The 20,494-nt window shown below is 44.2% G+C and overlaps 1 protein-coding gene and 1 long non-coding RNA gene across 2 annotated transcripts; one reads left to right on the plus strand and one right to left on the minus strand.

Annotated features, from left to right (window-relative positions):
• Window positions 1–17,653, plus strand: LOC309332022 (keratin, type II cytoskeletal 5-like). Its single transcript, XM_081844676.1, has 8 exons — window positions 1–1,054; window positions 3,645–3,865; window positions 10,827–10,887; window positions 12,076–12,171; window positions 12,628–12,792; window positions 13,771–13,896; window positions 15,757–15,977; window positions 17,464–17,653. Exons 1-8 carry the CDS (start codon window positions 410–412, stop codon window positions 17,549–17,551), a joined length of 1,623 nt encoding a protein of 540 aa, XP_081700802.1. The 5' UTR covers window positions 1–409; the 3' UTR covers window positions 17,552–17,653.
• Window positions 5,544–20,067, minus strand: LOC309332498. Its single transcript, XR_014152095.1, has 4 exons — window positions 19,992–20,067; window positions 19,838–19,905; window positions 12,065–12,190; window positions 5,544–6,408 (listed from the first exon to the last, which is right to left on the minus strand). It is a non-coding gene; the product is annotated as an uncharacterized lncRNA (long non-coding RNA).
• Window positions 20,068–20,494: the final 427 nt, after the last annotated feature.

Genomic DNA, 20,494 nt, shown 5'->3' on the forward strand with positions numbered 1-20,494 from the left:
TAAAATTTATGATGCTGTGCAGCATTTTCTTCAAAAAGAAGGCAAGCAAGCAAGCAAGCAGAACTTCCTTTAAATATTTGACAACTTCTGGCTAGATTAACCCTTAACACATGGTTGGTTTCTGAATACATGGTAATTTGATCATAAGGCCTCAGGCAATGCAAGCACCTATCACTACATAGGTGTGTGTGTGTTCTCTTCAATTAGCATTGAACAAGTCCAATTGGACACCTGCGTTCCAGGTGTGTCAAAATCATGAATGCGCTAAATTGATCTCCTGACTTCCAAAGCGGCCAAACCCAGGGCGCCTGGAGGATAAAAGAAGCCATGTTCAAGGGCTCTCCCACCAGAGCACCACTCTTTAGGCTTCCTCCTCCATAGCAACATCTCTCAGAGGCAATCCACAAAGATGAACCGGCAGTCCTATAGTATCAGGGCTGGAGGAGGAGGCGGCGGTGGCGGCAGGGCTTTCACCGCCACCTCTGCCATTGTCCCAAGTAGCAATAGATCTGGTTTCAGCTCACTTTCTCTTGCCAGAGCTGGTGGAGTTGGCTTCGGTGGTGGCGGTGGCGGCAGCAGTTTTGGAAGGATCAGTATTGGTGGCGGTGGCGGTGGCGGTGGCTTTGGCAGCAGGAGTCTTTATAATCTTGGTGGCAATAGGAGAATTTCCAGCAGCAGAGCAAGCAACCTTCGCAGTGGATTTGGTGGCGGCGGCGGATTGAGTTTTGGTGGAGGGTCCGGCAGTGGATTTGGTTTGGGTGGTGGATCTGGTGGTGGGTATGGCTTTGGCGGGGGAGCTGGAGGTGGTGGATTTGGTTTGGGTGGTGGTGGTGGAGGATTTGGTTTTGGTGGTGGACTTGGCGGATCCAAAAGTTCCTTGGGCTTTGGTGGTGGTGGACCTGGAGCTGGTGGCACCATCCAAGAAGTAACCATTAACCAAAGTCTCCTGTCACCGCTCAATTTGGAAATTGATCCTTCCATCCAAGAGGTGCGGAAAGAGGAGAAGGAGCAGATCAAGACTCTGAACAACAAGTTTGCTTCTTTCATTGACAAGGTGAGACTTCATTCAGCTGTTGTAGGGTAGTACAGGAAGAACAGAAAACCATGTTTATGCTTTATGTGAGGATAAGGAGGTAGACTCAAGACAAATGCATATGTCTTAACATGTAAGCATAGAGACAAGTTGAGTTTGGGTGGCTGGCTGGCTTATGAATTCAGGTGCATGTGTGTTATAACAATCTTACTAGACATACACAAAAAACCCCATTCAGAGTGTTTGTCGAATCATCAGAATATGAATTTGAATTTCACTTTCTAAGTTCAAGGGTTAGGATATTTCCTCTCCCCCCCCCCTATCAAAAAGTAGTCTAACTGAATAGTTAAAAGTCTTGTTTCTTCATTCTAATCTAAAACCCATCAACCATAACTGGAAATATTGTGGAGGAAGGACTCGAGTGGGAGAATATAAATTCAATATTTTTGTGAGCAAATTTAAACTAGGGGAGGATTTGGTTGAGCTTTCTGTTCACTCAAAATTCATTTTGGTTCTGTTCCTCTTATCTGGGAAAGGAAAACGAGGATTTAGACTATTTTTCATGGAGCTACCATTTAACTGAATAATTGCACAATTTCTACCCCCTTTACTACTTAGCTTAGCATGTTCTACGGGACGCGGGTGGTACTGTGGGTTAAACCACAGAGCCTAGGACTTGCCAATCAGAACGTCGGCGGTTTGAATCCCCGCGATGGGGTGAGCTCCCATTGCTCGGTCCCTGCTCCTGCCAACCTAGCAGTTCGAAAGCACGTCAAAGTGCAAGTAGATAAATAGGTACCTCTCCAGCGGAAAGGTAAACAGCATTTCCGTGCGCTGCTCTGGTTTGCCAAAAGCGGCTTAGTCCTGCTGGCCACATGACCTGAAAGCTGTACGCCGGCTCCCTCGGCCAATAAAGCGAGATGAGCGCCGCAACCCCAGAGACGGTCATGACTGGACCTAATGGTCAGGGGTCCCTTTACCTTTACCTTAGCATGTTCTGCCTAATGAAGCCCTCAGTTTTAGTTTCTGGCATCTGCATCTAAAAGGATTTCAGGTGATGGTAATGATCTCCTTGAATCCCTGGAGAGTTACTGCCAGTCAGAGTAATCAATATTAGGGTAAATTTACAAATACCCTGATCAGGTTTAATACGGCTTCCTGTGTTCTGTTCCCTGTGAGGTCTGCTCCAACATGCCTCTCTCCAGACCACAACTCCCCAAATCCCTGCTTGCACCTTTTCAAGATTTTCTTCCGGGTCTGATGCCTTTCAGTTTGAAGATGCGATGAGGCAATCACACCACGAAGTTTACTGCTTTTATTTATAAAAATGTTTATATAATGCTATTTCATTTTTAAATATCAAAGCGGTTTACAGCAAAATACATAAAACCACACAGTAAGAACCATATAAAATAGCGAGGCTAAGCTGCGATGGGATCACCATACCAATGTCAAAGCCACATGTTATTGTAAATCAAGTTATCTGCATTTTTCACGAGGGTTGCCTGGACAAAAGAAACCCACACAAGCTGTTTCAACTGTGAAGGGGCCGTAGCTCAGTGGTAGTCAGCTTGCAGTAGGTGTACCTCTGGCACCCCCAGTTAAGAGGATCTCATATGTGGCCCCGACCTGGACACAGTGATCCATGCAATGGTCACCTCCAGGCTTGACTACTGTAATTCGCTCTACTTGGGGCTGCCCTTGAAATTGTCCCAGAAACTCCAGCGGGTGCAGAATGCTGCAGCGAGGCTCCTCACGGGGTATCTGCCATGGGAGCACATTCACCCAGTGCTTTTCCAGCTGCATTGGCTCCCGGTGGAGTACAGGGTCAGATTTAAGGTGCTGGTTTTGACTTTTAAAGCCCTGTGAGGCTTGGGACCCTCATACCTACGGGATCGCCTCTCCTGGTATGCCCCACGGAGGACCTTAAGATCCACATATAGCAACACCCTAGAGGTCCCGGGGCCTAAGGAAGTTAGATTAGCCTCAACCAGAGCCAGGGCCTTTTCAACACTGGCTCCGGCCTGGTGGAATGCTCTGTCTCTTGAGACCAGGGCCCTGCAGGATCTGATTTCTTTCTGCAGGACCTGCAAGACAGAGTTGTTCCACCTGGCCTTTGGCTCAGAATCAGTTTGATTCCCTCCCCCTCTTTCTTTTTCCTTTCTCCTCCTATGATGAGATTGTTCTCTAATTGTTTTAATGTTATATCTTAATCTTTTAAATTGTATTTTAATCAACTTGTTTTTATTATTGGTTGTTAGCCGCCCTGAGGGAGCTGGGGAGGGCGGGGTATAAATAAAAAAATATTATTATTATTATTATTATTATTATTATTATTATTATTATTATAGCAATGTTGAGAAAGATCAATGGCTACTAGCCATGAAAACAATTTTCTGTTGGAGGTGGCATGCTTCTGAATCACAGGTGGTGAGAGTGTTGTTGCATTCAGGTCCTGCTTTCGAACTTCCCACAGGTTGGCCACTGTGAGAAGAAGATTCTGGACTAGATGGGCTTTAGGCCTGATCCAGAGGGTCTCTTCTTAATACTGGGCTAGTTGAACTGGGATTCTGATTCAGTAGAAAGAGCTTCATGTGTTCCTTTGTTTCAGGTCCGTTTCCTGGAGCAACAGAACAAGGTTCTGGAGACCAAGTGGACCCTCTTGCAGGATCAAGGCTTGAAATCTGGTGCTAGCAAGAGCAACCTTGATCCATTCTTTGAGGCTTACATTAATAACCTAAGGAAACAGCTGGGAAGCCTGATGAATGAGAGGGGGCGGCTGGATGGGGAGCTGAAGAGCATGCAGGATCTTGTTGAAGACTTCAAGACCAAGTAAGTGAATATCTGATGGGGGGGGCAGATATTTATCTGCTATTCCAGCAGACTTGAGAGTGCAGAGTTAGAAAGTATTACTATTATTATTATTATTTTGTATCCCGCCCTTCATCCATAGATCTCAGGGTTAAAGGGATGCAGGTGGCGCTGTGGTCTAAACCACTGAGCTTCTTGGGCTTGCCAATCAGAAGGTCGGCGGTTCAAATCCCCGCAACAGGGTGAGCTCCCATCACTCTGTCCCAGCTCCTGCCAACCTAGCAGTTTGAAAGCACGTCAGTGCGAGTAGATAAATAGGTACCGCTGCAGTGGGAAAGTAAACGGCATTTCCATGCGCTTTGGTTTCTATCACGGTGCCCCGTTGTGCCATAAGTGGTTTAGTCATGCTGGCCACATGACCTGGAAAGCTGTCTGTGGACAAATGTCAGCTCCCTTGGCCTGAAAGCGAAACGAGTGCTACAACCCCATAGTGGCCTTTGAATGGACTTAACTGTCCAGGGGTCCTTTACCTTACCTTAAAAAAACCAAGATAAAAACACAACACAACAAAATAAAAACAAAAGCAACCAATAGCCTCTTTGTTGTTTAGTCGTTTAGTCGTGTCTGTCTCTTCATGACCCCATGGACCAGAGCACGCCAGGCACTCCTGTCTTCCACTGCCTCCCGCAGTTTGGTCAGACTCATGTTTGTAGCTTCGAGAACACTGTCCAACCATCTCGTCCTCTGTCATCCCCTTCTCCTTGTGCCCTCAATCTTTCCCAACATCAGGGTCTTTTCCAGGGAGTCTTCTCTTCTCAAGAGGTGGCCAAAGTATTGAAGCCTCAGCTTCAGGATCTGTCCTTCACCAATAGCCTCACCATCCCACAAAACACATTTAAAAGGACATAGAATGTTAATCAGCCAAAGGCTTGGGAGAAGAGAAACATTTTTACCTGGTGCATAAAGGTGTATAATGAAGGCGTCAGGTGACCCTCCCTGAGGCATCTCACAAACGGAGCCTCTGCAGAAAAGGCCCGTTCTTGTGTTGACACATTCTGGACCTCATGTGGAGGAGGCACACAAAGAAGGGTCTCAGGATGATCTCATTGTCCAGCTAGGTTCATATGGAGAGAGATGGTCCTTGAGTTATTGTGGTCCTGAAATGTTTAAGACTTTATAGGTCAAAACCAGCACTTTGAATTGGGCCTGGAAACTAACTGGTAGCCACTATTGTTGGGCCAGGGTCAGTGTAATATGCTCAAACCATCTTGCCCTGGTGATTAACCTGGCTGTCGAATTCTGTACTAGCTGAGTTTTTCGAACCATCTTCAAAGGCAGAGATAGAAAGTGGCAGAGTAGCTGTGATAATGCCCACTTTAATGTACCCTTGTTGGCTAAACACAGAGGCTGTTCAGATTCCCTCTGGTGTGTAGACCCTACATACAATGGGATGCATGCTATATACAGTGTCAAATGCAATTCTCATAGACATATGCAAGCACCCATTCCTATATGCATGATGTACTCCTGTATACACATAATACATTTTGTAATAAGTAAATAATTTTATTATTTATACCCTGCCCACATGGCAGGGTTCCCCCAGCCACTCTGGGCAGCTTCCAGCACATATAAAAACATAATAAAACATCAAACTTAACAACTTAAACTTAATGCCAAAGATTAAAAACTCCCTGATACAAAATGAAATGGAAATGTTTTATTTATATTGCACTGTGTCATATACATTGATGACATTGTATTAATCACATTTCCCTAGATGTTAAAAGAGTATATTAGTAGTATAAAATTGTTCCTGTTGTGTATATTGGATTCATACTGGCATTTCTGAAAAATCACTTTGCAGTCGTGATAGATCAACGCTTTTCTCTTGATCCAAATGTAGAGTTATATTGTCTCAGACAAGTTATATAAATAGGACATTTCTTGAATATCTCCAATATATGAAAATATGCCACTCTCTTACCCCTTCCATAACTGCAACAACTTGGCAAATAAATAAATGTCAAAGGCAACCTGACTAATATCAGCGTATGCTGATAAAACATTTTATAGAAGCAATTACTAATAATACCAGGGAGCAGTGGAAACTGGCTACTGACTCAAGACTGAATCATTCAGTCATTCATTTTTGATGTGGTTGAAATCAAGAGAAATGGGCCTTTTGGGAGCTTCTTAGCATGTTGGGCCAACTTTGCAAATGCCACAACAATAGCTCAGACTGCAGAGTGGCAAATCTTTTCGAAGTGAGTCAAACCAGGATATGGTGAATCAGAATCTGGACATTTTGCCTCGAGGGTTGGTTCAGCCCTCTTTAAGCTACTGGCTGAAAAAGGCCAACTTTTTAAGTAACTGGGAAGACATTAATATGGAAAAGCTGCTTGTGGGACATACACATATGAACACATAGAAGCTGAATTAGCTGACAGCCAGACTGCCTTCACTTAGAGATTCTTCTCTTGGTCTGCCATGATCACACATGATCACACATAGGTGCAGCAGATCCACCTAAACACCAGAGATACTCCAAGGCAGGTTACACCCTGCGGAATAAGGACAGGAGCATTACTCCCTGGTAGCTGGTCTTCTCTGTATCACTGGGACTTTGTTTTGTTGTTCCTCCTGCAAGAGCAAGATGGTAAACCTACCATATGAGACAAATTAAGTACACTGACTAGGCCTCAGTGAGAGGGAGCGAAGATCCAGTTTAGGGGGGGTTGTAACATCTGCTAAAGGGACGCGGGTGGCGCTGTGGTGTAAACTGATTGGAAGGTTGGAAGTTCAAATCCCTGCAATGGGATGAGCTCCCATTACTCGGTCCCTGCTCCTGCCAACCTAGTAGTTCGAAAGCATGTCAAAGTACAAGTAGGTACGTAGATAAATAGGTACCTTACCAGGAAGATAAACAGCATTTCCCATGCGCTGCTCTGGTTTTGCCAGAAGCGGCTTAGTCATGCTGTTCACATGACCTGGAAAAACTGTCTGAGGACAAACCTTGGCTCCCTCGTCCAGTAAAGCGAGATGTGCGCTGCAACCCCAGAGTCGTTCGCAACTGGATTTAACTGTCAGGGGTCCTTTACCTTTACCTGCTAGTCCTGACAATTGAAGTGAGCCAGTAGTTAGGCTTTGAGGACTATTTTGCTTGACGGTTCTTTTCTTGGTTCAGATATATTCGATTTCTTTGTTTTTCTTTTCTTTGTCCCATAGAGCTTAAGGAAGGGGATTTGCATGTAGGATAGGCATGGGCAGAAGTGGTGAAGGGAGAGGGGCAGGCCACGTAGAGGAAACGAAGGGTTAGGCCAGGTGTGAGGAGCCTGAACTACAACCTCACCAGCAATTGGCCATGAAGGATGGGACTGATGACAGGTCAACTGTCCCTCACACCTGGGTTAAGCATGTTCTGGAATTTGCCTCAGCCATAAAGAAGCTATGCTGGTTCCTATTGGGTGTTAAGCCATTGAGGTTGAGTGCCAAGTTGGTGGATGCTAAAACAATGGCCTGGTTTAGGGTACCAATTGGCAATGTACCACCAAGACTTGGTTGGATTAGGCAGGCCAGATATGCCCACTTTGATTACCCTCTTGATGTTACTATGATTATTACTCCTTAACCCTGGGGACCGAAATGATCTGAATGGAAGGGTTTAATGCTCTAGAAAAACAGGGTGTGTATGTGTCTAAAGCTGTCAGCAGAGGTTAGGAGTGGTCAAATCTGTCAATTTTGGTCTCTCTCACTTTCTCATTTTTTAAAATATTAAATTCAGTTCTCCACATTTCCATAACGATTAGATTTATAAAAAAACCAACAGAATTTAATTTGAATTACTCCTAATACACTTATTTTGGATGCAGTTTTACTAATAAACTGATTTCTGCAAGCAATTTCCCCTAATATAATGCATTCTGTGACTGTATAATCTATTATCTTGCATGTTACTTTTACTGCTGTATGCATTCTGTTGCACACGTTGCCTTAGCATATGCATATTTTAACACACTGGCTGGAGAACTGCATCAAATTGCAGAGAACTTTCAAGGACAATTTTGGTTTGCGTATTGGTTTGACAAGTGTGAATTAGTTGGTTTCTCATCAAGATGCAAATAAAACTAGATTTCTCCCCAGGCGGCCTCACTGCTTAATGGTAGGGCCAGTCCTGGTTCTCATAGCTAGTGCAAAGATAAAGTAACCCGTAAAGGTTTCAATTGGCATGAAACCTGTTTGCGCAGGGGAAACTCCCAAAACCCAGATGACACAATGAGGGCTACTATCTCAGACCACACCATGATGACACAATGAGACCTGCCAGTCAAAGGTGGAATTAATGTGAGAGTTTGCCTCCAGATCAGATTGGCTAATGAGAATTGTGGATTTAATTGCTTTCGTCTGGAGCTTGTGGATTGCCTCACCTGCTTGAGTCATCCATGGAGGGAATTTGCTTTGCAAGCGCATCTGTGCTTCTATGCACCTCTGCAATGTGCAGGCTGCTAGGTATGGGCTACTGGTTTTGTGCTATGCTTCATAGCTGTCAATGTTTCCCATTTTTTAAGGGAAATTCCCTTATTCTGAATAGGATTCCTCGCAAGAAAATGGAAAAGTTGACAGCTATGCTACTAACATGAACATTATTTCTTGTATGATTTTATTTTTCATTGGCATGTACAATTCCTCAGGCAGCCCCCCACCCCAAGATTAAACAGCCATTTGTTCTGGAGCAGAGAAATCAAGAGAAAGAGGAATACCTCTAGAGCCCAAATTACAGTGGTGCCTCGCAAGACGAAAAGAATCCGTTCCGCGAGTCTCTTCGTCTAGCGGTTTTTTCGTCTTGCGAAGCAACCCTATTAGCGGCTTAGCAGATTAGAGCTATTAGCGGCTTAGCGGCTATTAGCGGCTTAGAAAAAGGGGGGGGGGAGCGAAAAAAAATCGCAAGACTCGCAAGACGTTTTCGTCTTGCGAAGCAAGCCCTTAGGGAAATTCATCTTGCGAAGCGCCTCAAAAACGGAAAACCCTTTTGTCTAGCGGGTTTTTCGTCTTGCGAGGCATTCGTCTTGCGGGGCACCACTGTACTCAGGATGTCATTCAGCTCCAAGCCTGAAAACTAATGGACACTGTCACAGTGGGTGAAAGGAGTGCCACAACCTCTCCAGCCAAGTCCCACAGCATCTTCCTTGACTGTTAATGTTAACATATGGAAGTTGGAATTTTTGGGTTCAGCTTTACATGCTTTCTTAACTCCTGATAGGCAAAACTGACACCCAATAGTTTACTTTAATAGTTTGGTTATTACGATTATTTTAATTGAGGTGGCTTCCAGAGTTTAAAAACAAAACTATTAAAATAGCAATTCCAAAAGCACACCCATTAATTACAAAGCGGCAAGAAAGGCACATAAAACAGCACAACTCAATGAAACATCAAAGGTAAAGGTAAAGGGGCCCCTGACCATTAGGTCCAGTTGTGTCCGACTCTGGGGTTGCGGCACCCATCTCGCTTTATTGGCCGAGGGAGCCGGCATACAGCTTCCGGGTCATGTGGCCAGCATGACTAAGCCGCTTCTGGTGAACCAGAGCAGCGCACGGAAACACCGTTTACCTTCCCGCCGGAGCGGTACCTATCTATCTACTTGCACTCTGAGGTGCTTTCGAACTGCTAGGTTGGCAGGAGCAGGGACTGAGCAATGGGCGCTCACCCCGTCGTGGAGATTCGAACTGCCGTCCTTCTGATCAGCAAGTCCTAGGCTCTGTGGTTTAACTCACAGCGCCACCTGCGTCCCTATAATGAAACATTAGAAGCCTGAAAAAGAAAAAAAAGCCATGGCCTGCTACATAAAACTCAGCAAGCAAAGTGAGCAGGTTGGAGGAAAGCATTTTTTAGTTGGGGTGCCAACACAGGAAAGTCCCTTTTCCAAGTTGTCATGCACCTTCATAATGAAGGCTCCCTAAGAAGGACTTTTGACAGACAGATTCCTGTGAGAGCTGGTGGTCCTTGAAACTGAAACTAAATGACGCCTCAGGGTCGGGGTGGGGAATGTGGATACACCTTGAGTGATGCATCCAAAGAATTTGGGAAGCAAATTGCCAAGGACAAAATTTCTCAGGTTTTGTTTTGTTTGCTGCTGATATCTAATGATCACCTGTGGACTGTACAGCTAGGTCCTTTGAGCTCACCCCCATCCAGCACAGAGATTGCCTCCATCCATAAAGGAAATGGCTGTAAGGGGTACTAACCAGTTGACTAATGGCAGCTTCAATGGTAATTGAATATTTTGAGAAGGTTTTTGAAATTTGGAGGAAATTCAGGCCAAAGGCTCACAGACGTATGTTTGCATAATATTTTCATATGCTACTTTGATATACGGGTGCAACTGTTGAATTTAAATGTCACAGAAGCTGAGCCAACTAATTTTCCATCCAAATGATCCCAGATAACTTCTTAAATTAATTTGTACTTCAGTTGATTTCTCAAAGATACCACTCCATGCCAAATCAGGTTCCCTTTCAATTAACCCCATCCATTATACCAAAAACATCACTATATAAAACCATCTTAAGTTATTCCCACAAACCAATAGCTTAGTGAGTAAATCAAATCACAAACACGCCCATTCATTTCCCCCTGAATTCATGTACCAATCAGAAACACTAAGGGCACATACAAAAAAATCTGGGGATCCATGTTCTGCAGGCACACTCCTAACAACACCCTAATTTGGGGGGTATTTTTCTGCAGATATATAGGATGAGCAGAGTTCAATGTCAAAGGCTCTGCAATCAGGGCCCTTATCCTAACATCATACAGTATCTACACACTGGGAACACACCGGAAATAGTTTTCATAGGTGATTTATGGCAATAAGTGCAGTATGTGCTATGTACAACATTGTGGTTCATTTTGAAATGCCTAAAGGCACGTTGAATAAATGTAATAGTTACAAACTGAAACTTTTTGCTTCTTGTACTGATAGATACGAAGAGGAAATCAACCGGCGCACATCTGCCGAAAATGAGTTTGTCATGCTCAAGAAGGTGAGGCTTCGTGCTCCGAAGGTTGATGACCAGCTGGGTTAATTAAAAGGGACCCAATATTATATCTGACCAAATTCTGTTTCATGCATCAAGAAAAGGACTTGTTGGCTTGGTGTGACTTGGTGTATTTTGTTCTAAGCTGGAAGGGAAATGTGTGCATAAAGCATGAATTCTGAGCCAGCTTTAAAAGCGAATATGCAGGGGCACTATTTAAGGAAGGTGGTAGCTCTCCCTCTCCACATGTGATTATTCTCCAGGACCATCTATAGCAAGCATCTCACTGTTTCTATATTCTGAGTGACTTTTGAAGTAAGCAAAGGGTCAGCATCTGGAGCTAAATCTCCTACTAGCTTCCCACTTACAAACTTAGGGGCAAAAGAGTTGAGAAACTGGTGTCAGGAGGAGGTGAATTTGCTCTATGAGTGTCAGGAGGCAGTGATTTCCATCCTATCCTGTCTTCAACACAATCAGCCCTGATTCTATTCCACTGCACTTCAACTTCTGCTATGACCTACATTATTCATCTTGCTATCCACTTTGGCCAAAACTAATGCAATTAAATATGTAATTAATTACGTAATTAACTTCAATACATTTCAATGGAAGGGAAACTGTTAATATAACATTTGTGGATTTTAAAAAAGCAAGTATTGTGGATACTACTTACATCTGCTTGTGTGGTTTGGGTTCCTGACCTCAGGTGAGTATGCAAATTGTGTCTACTTCTGCTCTTGTTTCTGTTTCTAATACTATTCCCTGAAACCCTTAATTTGCTCTTAGGCCATTTTCTGGACTAAGGCACCATCCACTATCCCACAAATCACCCTCCAGGAAGACTAGTTGCTGAGCAAAGAAATAAGCAGCTAAATGGACTTGGGCATCTTTCCTAAAATAGCATCTGTGCTGACAAAGATTGCTCTTTTTGAGATAAAAAGGGAGCGAAAAATAATAACAAAAGCTTCTAAAGAACATTGCCTTTATAACTCCATAATGAATCTCCTTAAGAGTGGACATTTGCATCTTTTTTTTATTGTGCCCATTCCCTGTTTTCTCTCCAATGAAATCTAAGCAAAGTTTATTTATCTATTGAACTGATATACTGCCATATATCCGAAGGTCTCAGGGAAGTTCATGGAACAAAATCAGAATATAAAACCACAAAAAAATGGTTTCTTACTGTCTTTTTAGGATGTGGATGCTGCCTACATGAACAAGGTGGAGCTGGAGGCCAAGGTGGATTCCCTGACCGATGAACTCAACTTCCTGAGGGCCCTCTACGAATCGGTATTCAGTCTTAATCTTACTTTCAAAACATAGACCTAGAAGTCAGGCTGATAAATGTTAAGGCGGCAATGTGAAGAAGAATGACATTTCTAAATACCATCCTTTCTTTTACATTTTGCTTCCCCCCCCCAAATATTTGGATTTACATTGTCCTAATGTGATTTCTCACAAACAATGGTCCTAATTTTAGATGCTATTAATGATGTATAGAAGAAAGATTTGATGTTTCATATTAGAGATCCAAAATTCATCTGCCACTGAAGATTCGGAATCTTCAGTTGTTACTATGGTTGTTGTTTGGTATGAATATCAAGGTCTCCCCCATGTGACCCTGTTCCCTAGAAAGCTGACCATTTTACAGATGTGTGTCTCCTACCGATCTGATCCTGTCCCACCCCAATAACCCCCAAAACATGAAATGTTTTCTAACCAAATTTTGTTTTCTATGTTTTTCAGGAGCTAGCTCAGTTGCAGGCCTCCATGTCTGATACTGCTGTCATCCTCTCGATGGATAACAATCGAGACTTGGACCTGAATGGCATTGTTTCTGAGGTGAAAGCACAATATGAAGACATTGCCAACAGGAGCCGAGCTGAAGCAGAGGCATGGTACCAAACTAAGGTGAGCAGTTCTAGCATGGAAGGTGGACCCTTCTGATAAAACATGGGTCTGGAGATGCTTAAGATCTTTTAAGCTTGGTGGGGAGGTTGAAATGGAGTAAATATGGAGCAATTGGGGGGGGCAGTCATAGTTAAGCAGGAAGGAAAGAATTAAATGCCAGCTCCCCAACTGCTGTGATCCCAGTAATTATCAATCTCTCCTCTGCCACTGTGGCTGCTATTTCCATTTTAAAGAATGTGTCTATGAAATGCAAGGGTGCATTTAACATGTCACATCTAGTTTGGTCTACAAGATGTCACAATCTAGTCTCAAGATTCCTGTTATAAATCTTATCTCCATATTGGATTGTGGCCAGGATAGTCCCAGAAATCCACTTGCACAACAGTTTGAATCCTGCTTCCTGATGAGAAATAGAAAAAGTCCACATGGGTACTCTAACTTTCTAAGTAGTCTAATATCTTGAGCCAAAACACATTCGGAACATGAGAGACTAATTCAGATATCAAATTTGCAAAGTTCATCCATGTGGCATGTTCTTTCAGCTGAGATGTGACTGAACTGAGTGTTAGGTGCCAGCAATTGGCAGTCCCTAAATTAACTGGTCATTAACCAGTTAGCTGCCTGAAGGATGAGAGGCATCATTGCTTTTTAATACCAGTCAGTGAGGAAAAACAGTGAATTTTTTTTTTTGCTGGATTTGCCTGTAGGTTTCCTCCATAAGTATCTAGTTGGCCACACTGGGAAAACAGGATGCTAGCTAGATCCAGCAGAGCTCTTCTTGGCTGCTTCAATCCAGTCCTCTTGGTGATGCCATTTGGCCCTCCCAACAGCCAATTCCAGAAATGAGGAGTGTGAATGAGCAGAATCTTTGAAAATGGGCTTTCTCTGATCGGGGGCATTCATTGCTGACTAGGGCTGCGTAATTGTGTCTTTCCTTCAACCCATCTCTGCCTTCCCTTCCCTTTCCTGCTGTTATAGTTTGAGGAGCTCCAAGCCAGTGCAGGGAAGCATGGCGATGATCTGCGTAATACTAAAGGAGAAATTTCAGAGCTCAACCGGATGATTCAAAGGATACGGTCAGAAATTGAAAACGCCAGGAACCAGGTAAGAAAATCTGTAATCGATGCAATGTTCTCTCTCCATAGGCAATGTAGCAATGCTTTAAAAGGCAAGTGTTGGTTAAGGGTCACATGACAGAGGCCATCTGCATTGGATAGCCTTGCCAATACTTTGTGGGGTGGCAGGGAGAGGAAGTCCTGTTTTTGACTTGAACTTTGTAAAAACTGACAATAGAATCTGGGAAGGACGGAAATAAAATTTATGTCCCAAAATGAGCAGTCCTGTGTACATTGACCTAAAAGCAAGTTCACACCTTACAAAATAGAATTGCAGCCTCATTTATTCAAGGACTAAGAAATAAATGAATGCATGATGATGGCAGCAGTATTTACACTAATACAGTGGTACCTCAGGTTAACTTAATTCGTTCCGGAGGTCCGTACTTAACCTGAAACTGTTCTTAACCTGAAGCACCACTTTAGCTAATGGGGCCTCCTGCTGCTGCCGCGTCACCGCCACACGATTTCTGTTCTCATCCTGAAGCAAAGTTCTTTTTTTAAAAAAATACTTTTTATTAACAGGCCAATCACATCACATTATTCAAATCACATTAGTTCCAAATTATACAGCCAAATTTTAAATTTTTTTGAGGGTACCCATACATCAAGCTCCGCAAGAGTCCAAAATTCCGGATAACTCCAGGCATCAAATATTTTACTGCTTTAATTAGACAGTTCTATCCAGTTCGATCCGGATAGTCCTTTATTACTTTCTTTCTCATCTTGTTGTTATCATATATTCCTTTCTTTGCGATCTCTGATGATTCTCACAAGCAGACTGAAAACTGGTGTCTCTGTGTGGGTTTTGTACTCTTCACAAACTATCTCGTTCAGGGACAGCCTCTGTTCAACGCTTCCATAAACAAAGTTAACCTTCAGTCTGTCCTTTATTTTTTCTCAGGCTGGCCAAATAAATCAGACAAATCAGGGGGCTCTGTCAGGTCAAACTTGCATTCCAACACTCCTTCTCTTTCGAACGATCCTGATTCTCCTCCCCCCTGTCCTTCTTTCTCTGGCAAGCCTGTCTTGGCGAGACGCCATTTTTTAACTGCGTCATAAATTTTTTTCCTCTTTCTCACCGTTCACCAGTCTTCTCTCCTGTTGTAATCCTTCCCCACACAGTTCTTAAAGTCCTGCTTATGAATAATAAAAACGCGACAATCTTATTTCTTTCTGGGGTGAAGGGTTATTAATATCACATCGTGTAAAGAAAAAAAGGTTTTTTTCCTCCACCCCCCCCTTCGTTCCAAACATACAGTCTCCTAGTGGTGATTCATCAGAAGATTTACTTATCCATCCGTCACTCCCGGTCACAGAGATCCATTAATCAGCAGCCTTATCTGTCGAGCTTTACTTGATGTATGTGCTTCAGCTTCCTTTCCAATCGTATGTTTCCAATTATAATTCCGAGCTGAAACAACCAGCACGCGCTAATTGGAATCGGCGTCAGGAAGAGCTGACTTCACTGAGGGCTCGTGCCAAGTGTTCGGCACCCCCATCTCTCAGATCAGGGGGTGCATTGTGAACACTGCTGACAAGACAGGATCCCCCCACATCCTGGGGGGTAGGGAAGGCTGCATACTTCCCATAGCAGCCCCTTAATTACCTCGTATGGGTCAGAGAGATGTTATTGTCGGCCATCTTTCAACGCGCCACCTGGTGGCCCCCCTGAAGCAAAGTTCTTAACCTGAAGCCCTATTTCTGGTTTAGCGGAGTCTGTAACCTGAAGCGTATGTAACCTGAGGTACCACTGTAATCATGATAGCAATAATAGCAATAATAATGAATGTACAAATACTAATGACTAAAGAGGACAAGGAATTTAACAACACCTTCCTCCTTACAGTGTGCAAATCTGCAGACAGCTATTGCGGATTCTGAGGAGCGAGGTGAATTAGCTCTCAAAGATGCCAGAGCCAAACTCATTGACTTGGAAGATGCTCTACAGAAAGCTAAGGAAGAAATGACCCGCCTACTGCGGGAGTACCAGGAGCTCATGAATGTCAAACTGGCACTGGATATTGAAATTGCCACCTACAGGAAGCTGCTGGAAGGGGAAGAGAACAGGTGAGCCGGATAAAGTGATCATAACGTTATGAGCTGCTTCAGTTTCTTTTTGCAGGGGGCTCTGTGTGGAGATGAAACAATATCTGCAATGGCACAACTCTGTCAATGGATGCCTGTTAAGTTTGCTTTGTCTGGCTCCCAGTACGTTTCCGAGCACAATTCAAAGTGTTGGTGCTGACCTTTAAAGCCCTAAACAGCCTCGGTCCAGGATACCTGAAGTCTCTACCCCCATCTCTCAGCCCGGACACTGAGGTCCAGCTCTGAGGGCCTTCTGGCAGTTCTCTCACTGTGAGAAGTGCCGTTACATGGAACCAGGCAGAGGGCCTTCTCAGTAGTGGTGCCTTCTTTGTGGAACGCCCTCCCACCAGATGTCAAGGAAATAAACAACTATCTGACTTTCAGAAGACATCTGAGGGCAGCCCTGTTTAGAGAAGTTTTTTAAGGATTTATGTTTTTATTATATTTTTAGATATGTTGTAAGCTGCCCAGAGTAACAGGGGAAACCCAGCCAGATGGGCAGGGTATAAATAATCAAATTATTATTATTATAAATTGCAAGAATAAGTAATGCAACATTTGATTATCTTCTTCAAACACAAAATAAAATGTTTTAGTGCACAAATCATTTCGCTAATCTCTGGAATTGTGATGGAGTGTTTGTTGCAGTAGGAAAAGCAGTGCCCCTTGTGGTGCCATGGACTTTGAGAGTCTTTGAGGTATTGCTCTAAATTTACAGCTCAGATCTTAAGCATCAATATCTTTGCTTCCATTGTGCATCAATTATTTTTCCAAATTCTTGCAGATCTTAAGTACATCTTCAGTAGATTTTTTTGTTGATCCTGTATATATCACACAGGAAGCCAAGTAGGGAAATACCGTATTTTTCGCCCTATAGGACGCACTGGCCCATAGGGCACACCTAGTTTTTTGGGGGGGCTAGGTAAAGAAAAAAAAATTGTTTCCCCCCAGGCACGGGGCTGGGGCAAGGGAAGTCTGAGCTTCCCCCAACCCCAGCCCCCAGAACAGGCTGTATCCGCAAGCCTAGGGAGCCTGGCAGGAACTCCCGCCGGGCTCCCCAGGCTTGCGGAGAGCTGCCCGAAGCCTGGGGTGCGCTGCTTAGCAGGCCCAGGCTTCGGGATGCAGGCTGCTATCCGCAAGCCTGGGGAGCCTGGTGGGAACTCCCGTGGGCTCCCAAGGCTTGTGGATAGCTTCCTGAAGCCTGGAGAGCGAGAGGGGTCGGTGCGCACCGACCCCTCTCGCTCTCCAGGCTTCAGCGAAAGCCTGCATTCGCCCCATAGGATGCACACACATTTCCCCTTCATTTTTGGAGGGGGAAAGGTGCGTCCTATAGGGCGAAAAATGCGGTATGTTGTTGTAGCTGTTGGAAACTCTATTTAACAGATAACATTGTCCCTTATATATACAACAGACCATATTCATTGTAATAGATGAGCCATTTTTCATTTGGCTATTTCTTCTTCAACAGGCTAACTGGAGAAGGAGTCAATCCTGTAAGCATCTGTAAGTATCATGAGCATTTTATTTTATTTGCCTGGCCCAGAATAAGTTGTTAATAATGTGATGATGATTAGTTTATTTATTCCCAAGTGGTGCATGGAGTACACTGTGCACCACAAGAAGGGCAAGTGTTAGGAATGGTGAAGAAATTCATTCAGCAATTTGCGTTTCTTGAACCAGTGCATCCATTAAAACTGATATGTCTACTGAAACACAACTATACTTCCAAATTTTCACCTCCACATTTTTCAAAGCAGTTATATATCCAGCCAAGAGCTGGATATAAAAAGCCCATTATTAGAGGGAAATGTGCATGGAATTGCAAACATTAGCAAATATAGTATATTACAATATAAAAATTACATGCAAAAGAGAACATTTGCAAATAAAAATGCAGTGGTGCCCCGCACGACGAACGCCTTGCAAGATGGAAAACCCGCTAGACAAAACGGTTTTCCGTTTTGGAGGCGCTTCGCAAAACAAATTTCCCTATGGGCTTGCTTCGTAAGATGAAATGTCTTGCGAGTTCCTGCGGTTCCCCCCCCCTTTTTCCCCCTTTTCCTAAGCCACTAAGCCACTTATCAGCTAATCCGCTGATAAGCCGCTTATCAGCTGATCCGCTAAAAGCCGCTAAACCACTAATAGCGCTAATCCGCTAAGCTGTCAATGGGCTTGCTTCGCCCATTGACAGCTATACGAAGAGCCTCACGGAACGGATTAATTTCGTCTTGCGAGGCACCACTGTGCTTATTTTAGAATAAGCATGCACAAAACGCATACGTATTTCCATGCAGAATGACAACAACAAAGGCCAGATTTAGCTAAGTTGTTGCATGCATGGAATGAGGTCTGTTCATGCAATGGTACTTTGCCCCTTCCACCCACCCCCCAATGTCCCTGTGCCCCCTAAATCCCCAGAACAGTTCTAGGGGGCACATGGGGTACAGAGGAGAGAGGACAGTCCTGCTCTGCAAGTAGACCTCATTCAACACATGCACACCCCACTTAACACCATGTTGAATTCCACCCAAACTAATGTGGACTGAGCTTAACACTGGAAAATTTAGAAGCTGGGAGAAACTGAATATTTCAGATCTCCGGCCCTAGCTGGTGTGCCTTGATGAACTAAGCTGCCATGTTAGACATTTCCATGACTCTTTCCACGCAGCATTGATCATTGTTCTTTCTCTCTCTCTCCCTCTGCCAATATTTGGACACTGGCATCATTACAAAGAAGTAATGATGCACAGGGAATTCCTGCACTACAGATTATAGGCATAGGTGTGGGGGAGTCCCTATAATTCAGATGGCAGCATCCCATCCCTGAGGCCCAAATGACTGGGCAAACGGACAGGAGAGTGGGATGCCAGGAGACAAGATTAAACAGGCTGTCCCAGAGTTGCAAGGCGGGAGATGCATCTCTTGGTGTGTGAGAGTGGAAGGAGCTTGCAGTTTTAATCTGGGGAGAGGCTATGCCCCAGCTGCCAAATGTTTTGGAAACTCTGGAGAAGATCTTGAAGGGCTGCCATCCCAGTTAGGCACCTGATCAGATTCCTTCCTTGGTATTGTATTCCAGGCAGCAGCTTCTTCCAGCGCTACCAGCTGGGAACAATAGCACATAGCTGGGGCTGTTCCAAGGAAAAGGCTGGTCCCTTTTTCCCAGGGAGATTCCCACAGTCACCATGGGAAGGGAGCTGCACAGTGTTGTAAGCAAGCCAGGCTCTTAGTGGCAAGTTCCCGTAGACTGCCTTGGACCAGGAGGGGTGGCATAAAAGCAGCAAGTTGGTTTGTCCAGTAGACATCCACTCTGCTGAGGATCACAGGACTGCACCGTCCCCCCCCCTCTAAGTCCCATAACAGGAGGAAAGCCTGCTGCTTCAGCCCAATCTTCCTTCTCCTCCTCCAACCAGTCTCCTCCAAGGGGCTTCTTCCTCAGCTGTGCCCTCTCCTTTTATCACCAGCAAACCAGCTCTCTTCTTGTTTTCAAATTGGATGGAATATCTTTCCCCTCTTCTGGCCTTCCACCTATGGTGAGATGTCCAGATCAAAATCCCAGTCAGGTAGCTCATGAGAGTGATGAGCACTGTTGCTGTGGGAATCCCCCATTCACTCCTACACACCATTGGATCATGCGCTCAACTCCTGCTGTCTATCCATACATATTCCATTTCCGTGCGCTCTGGCTTCCATCACGGTGTCCCATTGCACCAGAAGTAGTTTAGTCATGCTGGCCATATGACCAGTCTGTGGACAAATGCCGGCTCCCTTGGCCTGAAAGCAAGATGAGCACCTCAACCCCATAGACACCTTTGAATGGACCTAACCATCCAGGGGTCCTTTACCTTATTTTTTTACATGTCCTCCTTCAATGATCCATAGGTGCATCCATCAGTGGGAAAGACCAGTGGGGCTAAAATAGCAAAAGAAAACCAGTAAATTTTGGCACTACTCTCTCCCCTCCACCCCACATTATGAATTGGTGATTATACCTGGTACTTAGGAATGGAGAAGAAAGTTGGTTCAGTTCTCAATTTGATGTGAACCAATATAATTTCTTGAAACAATGTGCAAGCTTGAAACACAGCCATCCTTCAAAATTCACACTGAATTTGGAACTATGTTCTCCATCCAAAAACAATGTGTGCAAATACGTATGTTAGGGGGAAACTTCCATTGAAATGCAATGAGGGAGAATTATATACCAAAATGCATATGGAAACTGTTTGCAAAAATGTGTATAAAGTGCACTAAAATGTTGGTGAATTTTCAGAACTTTTAAAAATAGTCATACCTCGGAAGTCGAACGCCTTGCGAGTCGAATGTTTTGGCTCCCGAACGCTGCAAACCTGAAAGTGATTGTTCCGGTTTGCAAACCTTCTTTGGAACCCAAATGTCCGTCGTGGCTTCTGATTGGCTGCAGGAGCTTCCTGCAGCCAATAAGAAGCTGCGTCTTGGTTTCTGAACATTTTGGAAGTCAAACGGGCTTCCAGAACGGATTC

Source organism: Podarcis erhardii (genome assembly GCF_964252035.2).
Source record: "Podarcis erhardii genome assembly, chromosome: 2".
NCBI lineage: Eukaryota > Metazoa > Chordata > Lepidosauria > Squamata > Lacertidae > Podarcis > Podarcis erhardii.

Bases quoted from the DNA above. Each gene is read 5' to 3' on its own strand.
- LOC309332022 (XM_081844676.1), top strand. From the start codon at position 410: ATGAACCGGCAGTCCTATAGTATCAGGGCTGGAGGAGGAGGCGGCGGT. The intron at 3,866-10,826 runs GTAAGTGAATAT...TTGTACTGATAG, and splicing joins GTTGAAGACTTCAAGACCAA to ATACGAAGAGGAAATCAACC. The intron at 13,897-15,756 runs GTAAGAAAATCT...TCCTCCTTACAG, and splicing joins TTGAAAACGCCAGGAACCAG to TGTGCAAATCTGCAGACAGC.